General features: G+C 36.5%; 1 protein-coding gene across 1 annotated transcript in view; it reads left to right on the top strand.

Annotated features, from left to right (window-relative positions):
- The window catches only part of ATR (ATR checkpoint kinase), a 56,775-nt gene that overhangs the window by 1,559 nt on the left and 40,323 nt on the right, over positions 1 to 14,893 (top strand). Inside the window, exons 2-14 of the mRNA XM_081328714.1 lie at positions 397 to 488; positions 1,672 to 1,821; positions 2,218 to 3,092; positions 3,511 to 3,704; positions 5,328 to 5,516; positions 5,868 to 6,091; positions 6,725 to 6,877; positions 8,255 to 8,453; positions 9,665 to 9,921; positions 12,018 to 12,208; positions 12,300 to 12,400; positions 12,643 to 12,814; positions 14,821 to 14,893. The exon at positions 14,821 to 14,893 is cut by the window's right edge and continues 98 nt beyond it. Coding sequence (XP_081184840.1) covers positions 397 to 488; positions 1,672 to 1,821; positions 2,218 to 3,092; positions 3,511 to 3,704; positions 5,328 to 5,516; positions 5,868 to 6,091; positions 6,725 to 6,877; positions 8,255 to 8,453; positions 9,665 to 9,921; positions 12,018 to 12,208; positions 12,300 to 12,400; positions 12,643 to 12,814; positions 14,821 to 14,893 — 2,870 coding nt within the window. The remainder of the gene's footprint in view (positions 1 to 396; positions 489 to 1,671; positions 1,822 to 2,217; positions 3,093 to 3,510; positions 3,705 to 5,327; positions 5,517 to 5,867; positions 6,092 to 6,724; positions 6,878 to 8,254; positions 8,454 to 9,664; positions 9,922 to 12,017; positions 12,209 to 12,299; positions 12,401 to 12,642; positions 12,815 to 14,820) is intronic.

Raw genomic sequence — 14,893 nt, forward strand, 5'->3', positions numbered from 1 at the left:
GTAGGTTGGTTCCATCTCTGATTGAATAACATGCTTTTGATATGCTTCACAGGCTACTTAAGATTTTGATACCCTGAGCAAATTGATACCCTGAACAAATTTAGAAAATTCATTTTCTAAAAATAGAGCTTCTTTCCCTAAGAGACTTTAAGCAAAATTATAAAGTACCGGTACTTGAAATTCAGCATTTTAATAACTGCTATGTGAAAATGATTTTAAATAGCTCATGTTGTACCTTTATTTGTTTACCAGATGTGCAAACAACTTTACAGTAAACGGTTGTATGTGTGTGTGTTAATTATATATATCATTATTCTGGTCTGTGACCATAATGTATTTCAGTATTAAAAGGTAGCTCTCTTAATAAAATAACTTTTAAATACATCTTTATTTCAGTGCTACACCAGAAGAATATAATACTGTGGTACAGAAGCCAAGACAAATACTCTGCCAGTTCATTGATCGAATTCTTGTAGATGTGGATGTTGGTAAGTAAAGTTAGTAAATGGCCTAGATTTAAACTCCAACTATGTGTGATTTCTAGTTACATGTTGTTCCAACCCTAAATCATGGTCCTGGACAAAATCTCTAACATTAGACAGTCTTATTATTAAGTAATAATACCACAGAGGGAAAGGAGTATGGTAGGTACAAATATTCTTTGTTGCTAAATGAAATATTAACTATCACCTTGGTGGAAATAATTCTTAGATGAGGATTGATTAAAATATAAATCATTTTTAGTCAGTCTAGTTATGCTTTGTTGGGACATTGTAGTTTGAAAGAAGCCCTCCCTACAGGTCGTCCTTGCTTAAAGATCGTTCTTTCTGTGACTGAAATTACATTGGCACTGAATGAAGGGATTTATGACCCATGCCGGGAGTTACAACCATTGCAGTTCCCCCATAGTCACATGATTGTGATCTGGACACTTTGCAACTTTTTCCCACATGATTGGTTACCAAGCACCCTGTGATCATGTGATTTCCATTTGCAATCTTCCTTGCCAGCTTTCCTAGAAAGTCAATGAGGAAGCTAGCAAAGAAGGTTGAAAGCTACTGCTGCCTGTCAAGAGGACTCTCTCTAGTTTGGGGGCTGGCTGAAAAAAGTCTGTCCTGAAATTCACACAGGATTTTGTCATGGACTGTTTGCAGCATGGGGCATTTGCAGCCAGCTCCCAGAGACAAGAGCCCACTTTAGAGCAAAATGGCTTCCTGCCAGGGGAATTCAACCTCAGAGGGATTCCGCTCTGTGTGGGGCTGAGTCCTTCCAGCAGGCAGTTATTTTGCTCTATGCACTTAGCAACCTAGGAGATTGCTTAACAACCACAACTTCAGGTGCCAGTTGTTGACTGAAACAGTCACCTGATATCTTGCTTAATAACCACTTCATGCAGTGACCAAAATTTCTGGTCTCAGTTGTGATTGTAAGTCAAGGACTACCTGTTTTATTTTCCTGTATGACTTTTGGGAAGAAAGAGGAAAGGAAGCTGCAGAGCATACATGAGAAGCAAAACATTTAACTTCAAGGAATTCATTTTCAGTTTGTAAAATTGAAAACCAAACTTCCTAAAAGAAGTCATACTTCTTATAGATATCCAAGAAAAGCTGCATTTTTCTTGAAATAGGAAATAAGTTTTGAACTCCTGTCTAGATTATGCTATCTTTTTAGTGGCTCTGGAACTTATGAAGAAGACTGAATCTCAGCCAAGTTCTGTAATGTTGCTTGACTTTATTCTCCATATCATGAAATCATCTCCACTTGTGTTTGTAAATGGAACCGGAGTTGATCAGAAAAATGACACAGAATCCAGCTGTATTGGTGAGTTTATTGAAATATATCTATTGGATCTATAATTCAACCAATTATAGCAGATTGAAATATGAATTATATTTTTATATTAGGCTATAAATCAACAAAAAATTAGATGAAAAAATGCTCTCTTCTTTAATCTCATGTATACTTTGAAACGATTGATATCCTTCTAGAATCTCAAGTTAAATGTATTATCGAATAAAAATTAACATCCAAGTTTGCACAAATATAAGGAAATAGCACAATTAATTGAGTTACCAGATATGATCTGCAAAAATCCAAAGAATCAATAGGTAGCAGCAAGATGATTTAAAAAGAAGTTCTCTTACTCTTGGATTTCTTAGCCCAAATCAGTCCTAATTAATATTATGTTCATAATGTTTTCTTTTTTCTTTTCTTTAGAATTCAGCACTTGGATTATAGCAAGACTTTTGAGAATTGCTGCTAGTCCAAACTGCCACATTTTACATGAGAACATTAGTAATGTGATTTGTTCTTTACTCTGCCTTTTCAGAGTCAAAAACTGTGTCTTGTTTAACCTGGTAACAAAAGAACTTCTGTATCTTCTTCAAGATCTGATTTCAATCCATGAAAAAAATATAGAGATGATTTTGACATGGCCTGTGATTGTGAGCAGATTTTCTTGCAATTCCACTGCAAATCTGGGCAATTTAATTTCTATCCAGCTACAGTTAAATGGAATGAATAATGTAGAATGCTTGGAAATAACTTCGATAAGGATTCTTACTCGTATAGTTTCTTACATGTTTTTCAAACCACAAGATATTATCCTTTTTGGAATAGGTTGCTCCCTTTTGGACTATGGTAGTCCTAAAGTTAAAATTTTGAGTATGGTATTTTTAACAGAACTCCTAGAGCTTGGAGGACTTCCAGAAGACCTAGCCAATAATTTCTTCTCATTTCTATTTGGAATTTTGCAATCCATTCCTATAATGGATTCTACAAAGCTGGAATTATATGAAGAACCACTCTTAATATTAGTGAGAACTTTATTTCCTTTTCAAATTCATTCCCATGAGACTTTTGAACCTATTTATCTAAACATACTACTGGAAAAACTTCATGCATTGTTTGAAGCTGATGCGCTCAGGTTTCTCCAGTCTACGAAGATAAAAGAAGTATTATGTCACATACTACAGTATTTCTTGATGTATGTACCAGCTGGATATGAATCTGCTGTTCTGGTTAGAAAAACTTATATTAACAACATTTGCAGATTTTTCATCTCAGCAATTGGATGCCAGGTAGAACAAGAGGTAAGTGTTATTAAAAAGTTAACAGGTTTGCCACAAAATGTTAAACAGATTAAGAGGAAATTATTTTGAGGAAATTATTGGATTTAGTGTTAACCAGGCTAATGCCATCAGGTTTTGTATAAGTAGCTTCTGTTTTCTATACCAACACAAGGAAGAAAAACTTACATTTTAGTGGTCTAAAATTCATGAGTTTACAGTGTAACCTCAGTATAGGATACTGATTTAGTGGAATTTATAATTGATTGGTACGTATTTAGCTTAAAATTTTAAAATGAATAAACCTGTTTGTATACATAATACTATAATTACAAGGAAGCATATATGAGATTTTTATGACCTTTATCCTATTTAAATATGAATTTTATGAAGATGTATAATTATAAAAGAAGTATAATTTCTTTTTTTTTTTTTGACTCAGTATCTGCTGAGTCCAGTCTATGTAGTGTTGAAGTCTGTGACAGCAGAAACCATCCAGGAACTGCAGTGCAGGTGTTTTCCAGAAACTTCTGATACTGATGGGGGAAGTAGTAGCAGTAGTGATGATGTTCCACAAAAAAGGCGTCGTTTATGTCTATCCTTAAAACATCCTAAAAAGTTGCCCACGCCACCAGAGTAAGTAAATGGTAGCATTTAAGAACCAATCTTATTTTGAGATCTATTTTGAATGTGCTTTTTGTGTCTCAGGACACTATCGAATGCTTGCTGAAGTTAAGATATACTATACTGTGTTCCAATGATCAAGTAAACTGATGACTCTATTAAAAGAAAGATAAAGTTCGTTGGCATAATAAGCTGTACTTGATAAACCTTTGCTAGTTCATTACAACCAATGTATTTGGTTTTAAATACTCACAAACTGCTTAATAATCTTAATATTTCTGTAAAATTTATTTTGTATTAACTTTAAAAGAAATACATTTCATACTTTTAAAGTATCTTTGTCATTATATTCAGTTTCTTATTCTAGAGCTCTTGAAAAATATTATCACTTTAAAATTAACTTGGATCATCTAAACCCATACTCTAATACTGAAAATAATTCAGGATTTTTGGACCTCGCTAATGCATCTGGGTAAAACTGTTTAAGAAAGGTTTTATTTGTACATAAAATCCACATTCCAGCTGTAGGAACTCAGATGAGATTTGACTGGTCATACTTTAATTTAAAGTATTAGCATCTATAATTGTCCTTGGAGATCCAGTTTGTTGTGGTTAAGACACCAGGCTAAAAATCATAAAGCATGAATTCTAGTTCTACATGAGGTACAAAGCCAGCTAAATGACATTGGATCAATCATTCTCTCTTAGCCCTGGAAAGAAGGCATCTGAAAAATCTTGCCAAGAAAACTGCAGGGACTTTTCTTGTTGTCACCAGGAGTCAAAAAAATTGACTCACAGGAAGCAGTAAAATAAAAATCCTTAACTGCTCCAAAACATAAAATGGGTTTACTTGCTGTTTTAAAATTTATTATCCTATAAAATGAATTTGTCATGTAAACACAGGTCAAAACTTTATCTCTCTCCCTACCCTGAAGCTTTTACTGTAAGAAATACAATAGCTTGGCTAAAAATGGAGCCAAGCTCCTATCATGATTTCCGAGGAGTCACACAATAACTTTCCAATTCTGCCTGCATTTTTTTTTATCACGTATTCCATAAAGAAACAAAAATCTAAATATACTTAAAAGTAAACCTAAAAATCTGGACAATTAAAGCCACCATTCCTATATATATTATAGCCTTGGTGGAGCAGTGGGCTAATGCCTCCTTAAGTAACACCAGCTGCCTGCAATTAGTGCAGGTTCGAGTCCCACCAGGCTCAAGGTTGACTCAGCCTTCCATCCTTCCGAGGTAGGTAAAATGAGGACCCAGATTGTTGGGGGCAATTAAGCTGACTTTGTAATAATGCCGCTTGGGGGGGGGGTGAAAGCCCTAATAAGCAGGCATATACATAGAATGAAGGCTACTGCTAAGCTTGTAAGCCGCCCTGAGTCTTCGGAGAAGGGCGGGATATAAATGGAATTAAAAAAAAATAAATAAATAAGATAAGGTTGTCTGATATCTATTTTGTCTGATGTCTGTTTTTGTTTCCTTAAATGTGTTTCTCTCAAAATGAAAGATTTAAAACAGGCTTCATCTAGTTTTACTGTTACCAGATATTTTATTTCACTTTTAGTTTTATAGTAAACTTACTATAAAATGCTCTAAAATGGTATCCAAAATGTTGATTCAAAGGCCCCACACCATGAACATGAAAATGAAGAGCAAGTTGTGGAATTTGATATGCCAGAAGGCAGACTCTCTGCTGTCACTTTTGGAACAAGACAGTCTTCCAGTGGAAGTTCTGCAGAGTGTAGAAGGAATTGCTTTAATAGTTCAACTGGCTGCAATGTGTACAATACATTCTAGAGAACACTTCAACAGGTAAAAGAATTAAAGTTGTCAGTTTCTGCTTTATTTGAGCTTTACAAAAACTTCTGAAGATATTTCTGAAATTGTTTTTGTAAATACCCACATGCCATTGCTTCAGTGAAACTTAAAAAAAAAAGCAACGAGTTATAATGGCAACTGTCTTACCAACTAGGGGCTCTCTAGAAACTTGACAGAAATAGTATTTTTAAAGCTCTTGATGAACTGTAGAATTGATTGAGTTGTTTGCTGAGTTAAGCCTTGATCTACATCTTGATCTACATTTCTGAAAAATAAATTAAAATGTTACTCATTAAACTCTTTAAACTCTTTCAGTTACCAGTTTTATTTTTTTCTTCTTAACAGAGTAGATCATCAAGTTGCTCATCTGTGTAATTTATATACTCATGAAAATGGTAATGCTTCAGAATCAAGAGAACATATACAGTTAATATGGATTTCTTCAGAATTTATCATGAGAGCAATTAGAGTTTGTTGGAAGCTTCTGGATCCTGCTTCACGAATAACTGACTTGGAGCCAGTGATTCAAAAAGTGGTGAAAATAATTGATGCCTTACTTTATATGCAAGGTGAGATATCTTTTTAAAAGGTTAAAAAGCAAAAATAGCCATATTGATAGTGAAAATAAAGCAGCTTACTGGAGCTGCTTTTGGAACATATTTTCATTGTATTGAATTTCCAAGAACATCATGCAGCAAATTTAAAAAGAAAAAGGACTGCTAAGAGGAAAATGTAAGGATGTGTTCATGTTTGATTCAAGTCTTGGATGGAATATTGGAAAGTACATATTCGGTTATACTAGAGGCATTGTGGCAAATTATAGTTCCTGCCCATTAGGCCACAGAAAACGGAAATGGCAAACTACTTCCATATTGCTATAGTGGTGCCAGAAACCCCTCCATTCATGTATTCAACTAATCACCAGAAGTCAAACTTGACTTGAAGTAGACTTTACCTTAATTCTCTCAATAGCTTGACTTATTGGAGCATAGCATTAATTCAATACCTGATAAAATCCAATTTACATATACTCAGAATTTTAAATTTGACACTCATTTTTTTGTCAATATAAATCTTATCACAAAAATATAGTCTTCCCATAAAGTTAAAATGACTTGATGCTGTTCTCTTGTTAATGCATTTAACTCTTTTGTAACTTATTTCAGTAAAAGTGTGTGTATATTTCTTCTGTCACCTAAAAGTTAAATTCCAGTTTAATGATGAGGTGTTTGACAACTTGTTTGGAATACTGTCTTTGCCATGGATTTCCAGCCATTCAGATGACTTTCCATCCATCCTTCCTAGTCTTAATTTGGATCTTTTGGGCTTCAGTCAACATCTGGCAAGCCATTTTAGTAAGTAAACAATTCTTATCATATCTGAAATTTAGTTTATTTTTCATGTTTTTATTGTTCAATCTAAGAGTTTCTTTAGTGTCTTAAAAGTGGATTTTTATAAGCTGCTTTTATTTAATCTAAATATTTCTTAAATGTTTTGCTCTCAAGACTCCTTCCCACTTTTTAAAAATTATGGTGGACCCCAAAAGACCTTTTGGTTGTATGAATTATACTGATAATTACTATATTAAATATTAAAATCAGTGCATTCATTGAATTTTTATTGAATCAGGTCAAAAATAACAATATTAAATCCATTGGCTATTAACAAATAGTTTTCTTGGAAAAAATGCTATATTTTGTAACAAATAAAAATATTAAAATATTTGAATTTTTCCCCACATTTAGCAAATAATTTTGACTTCTCAGACCCCTAAGAAAATAGTGGGAGACCTGTAGGGGTACTTGGACCACATTTAAGAAACACTAGTCTAAATAATTCTTTACCTGTCACTTAGAAGACACGAATGTTTTTAGATAACCATTTTAAATACAGTATTTCAAAGTCAGGATGCCAGAAATAAGGCCTGATCTTGGATCAACGTCAGCTATACCTGTGAAAAATAGAGATGTAATCTAAACCAGGAGTCCCCAACCTTTCTGGGTCGGTGACCTGGGGCAGAGGGCATGGAGATGCTTTTACGTTTGTGAGCATGTGCACGCGCAAATGGGGCCATGATTATGTGCGTGACGCAAACATGGGTGCCCAAGTGATGCTTGGGTGTTGCACCTGTACAATGCCACGATGCTAGTGCAAGTGAGGATGTTGTGCTTGCAGCGACAATAGTGCTGGCATGATGCCACGATGCTGGCGCTAAGGGGGTGTGCTTGTGGCTGCATTAGCGCCTGCCTGACATGGCATTGCTAGCACCCACACAATGCCATGACGCCAGCTTGAGTGGGAGGTGCACTTGTGGCAGTGCTAGTGCTCATCTGATGCTCACAGCATTGCTAGTGTGCCCATGCATGTGCACTGGCCAACAGCCCATGGCCTGGTAGTGGGCCACAGACACAGGTTGGTGACCCCTGATGTAAAAAACCCAAAAGTTTATGCTGTTCAATAAATTAAATATTTAGAAATATTTAGAAAATATTTCTTCTAGTATGAATGCAGAATTAATAGACCATAGAATTGTAGAAGGTACACTGGTATAATATTTCATTTGGCTATCTGTATAGTTTAAACTAATACCATATTCTTAAAACATTAGCTATAATGTTTACAGATCTCTAATAATATGTTGTGGTGGTCTTTAATTTTCAGTGATCAGGGGACAGAGTATGTTTGCAAGAATCAACATTAAATTCATTGATTTTCTTTATCTTTCCCTTTAGCACCTGAAATTCGTTCCAATTGTGTGTTTCTTCTTTCTCTGCTTCCAAAGAGATTCCATCTGAATTGGAGGAAATCTTTGTATCAGCATGCACTTCAGAGTCCCCATGAAGCTATCAGAACTAGTTGTATTAAAGGCTTTCCCATTTTGCTCCACCAGTTAGGCATAGAAGTCTGCGCCACGTTGCCCACATGTCTTTTGTATGTACTATTTGATAATTCCAAATAAACTTGTGGTGAAAAAGAATGTCTTGGTAAATACAATAGGATATGATGAAAGTAGTAGCAGAAGAATGGCCATATCACAGGTTTCTTTTGAAGATATACAATTTTAATCTTACCGTGAGGGCTAGGGAGGGGAACTGGCCTCTAAGCCTCTTGCCTATATTTCTTGTTGAGGGCAAGATGATATTCCTATTTAGATTTACTGTAGAATGTGTATAAGATTTTGGGAAAATATTTTTGAGAAATCACGCTTGACAGATTTGTGCACTGACTTCTGATAGCATAGCATAGTTGATTCTCTATTTTTTGATGGTAATTTGTTTTGAGTTATGGGTAAAAATACCAAGTCAATTTCGGTTCTCCCAATACTCTTGGTAGCTGTGAGAAGAGAGGTTTTCTCTTGTCTTTTCTCATAAAAGCTAGATAAGTTACAGTAATTTTTTACTTATTTATCAACTTCTTTATTATTTTGATTTTCAAAAGGAAATACAAAGAAGGGATTTTAAAAAATGAATCTTCCAAGCAATTTTCTAAGGGAAGGATTCTGCAGGCTCAAGAAATTGAAGAGCAAGGATTTGTTAAAATTCAAAATGTAGCATGTATGTGTGACGTGCATGTTTTTAAGAAAATGATATACATTGCTACATATGTGCATTTGTATTGGCAGACTAACCTACCTGATGCCTGTAGTTGCTGCTTCCGTCACACAAAAAAGCCATGACCTTTATAATCTTAACTAGGAATCTATAACTATTGCTGTTTAAACAAATAAAAGTACAGTAACCAACACTATACTAAGATGTCATACAGTGTTCTGAACCACTGGTTCTCAACCTTTTCTTCATCACAGACCCCTTTAAATACCTTTTGTGGCCACAGACCATGGGCATAGACCACCAAGACTCATACATTTCTTCAAGCCTTCACGGACCCACTGTGACATTGCACCCTCCCAGGGGTCCGTGGAACACATGTTGAGAACCACTGTTCTAAACCAATGCTTAATATATTTGAAGGCTATTAGTTTTCTAGTTCAGATGTTTCAGGAAACTAAGGTTGAGGGAAAAGGGAGCAAAAGCACTGCATAATAGTTGTACATATTCTGATTAACAAGTTAGGTTTAATCATTTGAAAACTGATATACATACAGAAAATTACAATTGAAACTTGTTTTATTTTTATTCCAGAGATCACATACGGGATGAATCTTTACTAGTTCAGAAGGCTTATGCTGGTATCATTGGAGATCTAGCGTGTTGTCTTTCTGGCAGCTTTAATTTAAGGCCACCCTCAGCTGAGTTTGATAACTGGTTGAAAATTAATTATATCCTCTGTAGCAAATTTATTGTTACTTCTCAAGGAGAAAAGCATACAGTGAAAGCTGATGTGTTTAAACCTTTCTTATATCTTCTTGAAAACAATATACCTAGCCCAGTAAAGCTTGGTAAGTTACTTAAAACATACTTTTAATGTTATTTCATGCATACTTCCTTCTTTAATAAGCAAGCATTTATAGAATGGGAGAGGTCCTATTTGGTACTATAATTAGCCATCTTTGCTGTACAATATCTCACTCCATCACCCCACCCAGTCTTCTGCACTCCTTCAGTAATAATCATTCTGTGGGCATAGAAGCTATGTTTGGGGTAGGGATGAGTTTACACTTACAGCTTTTTTTCTATGTTTATTTCTGGAAACCCTGAATTTTTCCCAGGCATCCTAAAACTTGCACCCTTTTGCAGCATCCTTGTTTTGGCTAACACAGAACTTCAGTGTGTCTGAGATGTTGCTCAATAATAGAACATATTTTGCTTTCAAGGTGCCCCAACTTCATGCCGTAGAGTCTCCAAACACAAAAGGAAAAACAGCCTGAAATCTGGGACAGAGTGTAAGGGTTTTTCTCCCCCCTCCCCCACTTCCTTTTCCTATAAGGTGGATTTTTATAAAAATAAAAATTATTTAAACAAAATTGGTAACTGTTTCTAAATCTTAGATACTTACCTATGTGTCTATACTTGTTATGTATATCAGAGTTCCCCAACCATTCCAGCTTTGTAGATTGGCGGGGGGGGGGGGAGAGAGAAAGAGATGGTTCCATGCGAGTGGCCAGCAAGCGCATGCACATGTGCGCAGCTTATGCAAGTGGGGATGTGTGTGAATGCTCGCCTTCCACTTCTGCACCCTGGTTCCAAACACCTCACGGCCCAGTAAGGGGCTGTGGTTCAGGGGTTGGGGAGCCTTGATGTATATAATTCTAAGGAGTCTTGTCTATAGTTTCTATGAGTTTCATGTTTTTTTCTTCTCCCCCCCCTTTTTAGCAGCTGAATTGCTTACATCAGTTTAAATTACAAAATTTAGTTAGCCCTGTTTTTTCTAGAGAGCCAGTGTGGCATAGCAATTAAAGTATTAGGGTAGGGAGACCCAGGTTTTACTCTTCCCTTAGGTACATAAGTCCAAGCACTCCCTCTCAGTTCTAATCAGTGCAGTTGACTGATAAACAAAACCCTTGTTGCATCATACATTGATTACTGCACTGTAAGAACTAAGTGAAGGCAGTGCAAAACAAGTGAACATGCAATTATGTGGGACAAATGCTAAGAAAAGCAACTGTTTGCTTCCTTTATATGCTGCTGCAAAGACTTTGGCATTTCTGAGTTTCTTAGTCTTTGTTATCAACTGGCTGCTGCTTTTGACTGCTTGTACATCTGATTCTATGTCACTTTTTCCATCTCACCACTTGCACACTACACTGAGGTAAATTATCCTGCTCTTTTCCTCCTCTTTCACATGCAACCTTCTCTCCAATTCAAAAATGCAAACTCTCCTCTCAGCCCAGACCACCGCTCCCCAGGTGCAGAAGAACCTCTATTTATCGTTGGAATAGAACTGTATTAAAATCTTAGTGGAGGGAAGGAAAGAGAACTAAAGGACTCCTAGGAGACTGTCTTTCCACAGTATGGGAAAAATGTTGTCATGTTTGTTACCTGCAAGAATTTCCCATTGATTCTTCTGTACCAAAAGGCTGGTAGAAATGGTTATTTACAAAATGTGATGCATGGAAGGTTTCTGATTTGAAAAAATGAGCCTTTGCCAATTCAGATCAGCAATCTCCACAGTAATACTGAGGCCTCCAAAATTAGTTTTTAGCAGCACGAGAGATATGGCCGCCTAAAACAAGATTTTCAAGAACAAGAGTGATCTGTGGTGCTGCTCTTCATGTATAGATTTAGTTGCAGAAAATAAAAGGGGCGGGTATGTCTTTGCCTCCAAACAGAACACAGGTTGAGGTAGCTAGGCTTGATACTGCACATTGACTCTGGGAATTTATGGGCAAAAGTAAACAAGATGATATCAGTTTAACATTTAATGTTATGAATATATTATCTGGATTTGGAGATCTAAATCTCAAGGAGTAAATTGTAGGTTAATCTGATAAACGGAAATGAACTTGTATCTAATCCTTTCATGAATAATATTTTGTTTAAAAGTGATATTGAAACAATGGAATGTGCTTCCATTTCTCTTATATCCTATTTTTAGATTTAATAAAGAACATTCCTTTACTGTGCAAACATCTGGACTTCAGAAATGATAAACTGAATGTAAAAACTGTTGTTGGAGCTTTCTTAAAGCTGTTGGAAGATCCAGATAAAGATGTAAGAGTATCCTTTAGTAGTCACATCAAATATATATTAAATGCTTCAGACTCTGAGGAAGAATTCATCAAAGAGGTGAATTTATTGCATGTTTCAAAATAGCAAAGCATAATTTTAAGTTGCATTTGCACAATGACTATAATACTTTTTTTATTTTCCACTTCAGCTGTTTGTTTCCAGAATGAAAGAGGCTTATACAAATGCAAAAATGTCAAGGAATAATGAGCTGAAAGATACACTGATTCTCACTACAGGAGATATTGGAAGGTGATGCTTCTTAATAGATTTCTTAACTGCATTTATAAATATTTCACCTGAAGAAGACCTTACATGGAAAATGGTTAATTATTGATAGTATTTACTGAATAAAACCAATCTCACTTTAATTGCTGAGAAACTGTTTAGTTATTATATTTGTTTATGGAGAAGTTAGTATATTGTGTTTTCCCATGTATTTTGTATGTTAATATTACATTTCCTTAATATTGATTAGTATTATCCTCTATTAGGTCAGCAACAGGAGATTTGGTACGCTTTGCGCTGTTACACCTCCTGCATTGCTTATTATCCAAGTCAGCATCAGTGGCAGGATCAGCATATACAGAAATCAGAATGCTGGCTTCTGCCAAGTCTGTAAAACTGCAGGCTTTTTTCAGTCAGTACAAGAAACCCATCTGTCAGGTGAGAATCGCCAAAATTTGTGCAAGCATGGTGGGGCCAAGGATGGCTGCTGCTGCTGGAATGACTTGCAACCTTTCCTGCCAGCTGCTCCTTTGATTTTGCTGGTGGGAAGTTGGCAGAGAAGCTTGCAAATGGTGATCACATGATCATGGGACACTACAATTGTTGTAAGTGAACAGTAGCTATTACTTATTTCCCCACATTTTCTCATAGATTATTAATGTTTATCAGTGGATATAGGAAAGGGACAATAGGGCTTTCTCTTGACACGCTGCTACAGGTAATCTTCAATTGGCAGTTACAATTGGGACTGGAATTTTCATGGTAAGTCATTGGGGGGGTTGTACATTAAGACGGGCCCCATTTTGTGACAAATTTTGGCAGTCATTAAGCAAATCACTAGCTGTTAGGCAGAGCATGTGATTCCCCATGGGTCTTTTTTGTGTCACATGATCATAGGATGCTGCAACTAGTTGTAAAACGCGAGCTCGTTGCCAAGCGCCCAAATTTTGATTATGTGACTCCTGGGTGATGCAACAGTTGTAAGCACAAATACAGATTGTAATTCACCATCTCCAAGGCTGTGGAGCTTTGAACTGTATTTGAACAAATGGTCATAAATCGAGCACTCCCTGTATTAAACTTAACAGGTATGAACATTAAAATGGCAAATGTGGCTCCGTGTAAGCAAGTGTGTTGCATTGCGGCAAAAGCATCCTAACTTTCCCATTCATTTATTTGTGTGTTTTGAGCTAGTGATAACTGACTAAGTATGCAAAGGATTTTCAGCTATGATAGATTGCCTAGTGCAGGCATGTCAAACACAAGGCCCGGGGGCCGGATTCGGCCCGCGAAGTGGCTTCATGCGGCCCGCGAAGCCATCCTGGAAACAGTGAGGGAACGGCCCCCACTGCCTTGGCCCTGGCCCAGAGACCCTCCTTCTGCCAGAGACCCTCAGATCTGTCCCACTCCTGCCCAGGCCCCCATAGGCACCCTTGATGCGAAAGATGTAGAGTTGGCCACGCCCACCCAGTAGGCCATATGCACTCTAGCCACGCCCACCCAGTAGGCCACGCCCACCCTGGCCATACCCACCCGGCCCCTTGAGGGCAACCACAATGCTGATGCGGCCCTTAATGAAATTGAGTTTGACACCCCTGGCCTAGTGGTATGTTGGGCCATTATGCAGTTGCAAAAAAGAAGTGGATAATAAATAATAAATAAAAAGGGAATAGCATTACCAAACTTGGAATACTAAATATGATGTTCACTTATGTCAAGATATTAAGAGCTGAAAAAGGTAGAGAAGGGGAACTAAAAATACTGTATGAAATCACTTGAAACACTCCTCTCTTTTAGTTTGGAAAGAGAGCAAGTAGGATGATGTGATCATGTGGAGTAAAACTTAAGTATGATATAGAGATGAAATTATTTTCTAACCTTCATAATAAAACCTGGGGTCATTGAAGCTCATTTGTGTAAGTTTTAGAATGCAAAGCCCTGGGATATGTTAGCTATCTTTTAGAAGGCTTAAATGAGAGTTAGAATTATGGGGGGATATACAGTAATTGCTTCCAAGAATCTGATACAACTTCTAGGGAGCAAGAATGGGTGGGTGCTGGGTTTTTTTCATATCTGCTTGTAAGCTTCTGATTTGTACATGGGTGGCCATTGTGGACCCAAAATATCTATGTACATATTTGCTTGGTTCAGAAGAAGCTCTTACATTTTTATTGTTGGCAGAATTATGCTTACTCTCATCCAAAACAACAAACAGTATTAAATTCGAGTATGTTAAACACTTTGTGTGCTTATACTATCACTGCTGGATTTGGGGTGGGGGGTGTTAAAAGCACATTGTTTTGATTGGGACAAGACTTACTGTCCGCAAAAGCTAAGAAATAGTTCCAAGATTGGTGGAATAATATGTTGATGTGTCATTCTTAACTAAGAATGCTAGTTTTCAATTGACTGAAATAAGAATAAATGCATTTCTCATGGCTTAGTTTTTAGCGGAATCTCTACACTCCACTCAAACGGCCCTGCTTGCAAACATTCCCCAGCAAAGCAGTGAAATGC

This window comes from Vipera berus (assembly GCF_964194415.1).
Source record: "Vipera berus genome assembly, chromosome: 5".
Classification (NCBI taxonomy): Eukaryota; Metazoa; Chordata; class Lepidosauria; order Squamata; family Viperidae; genus Vipera; species Vipera berus.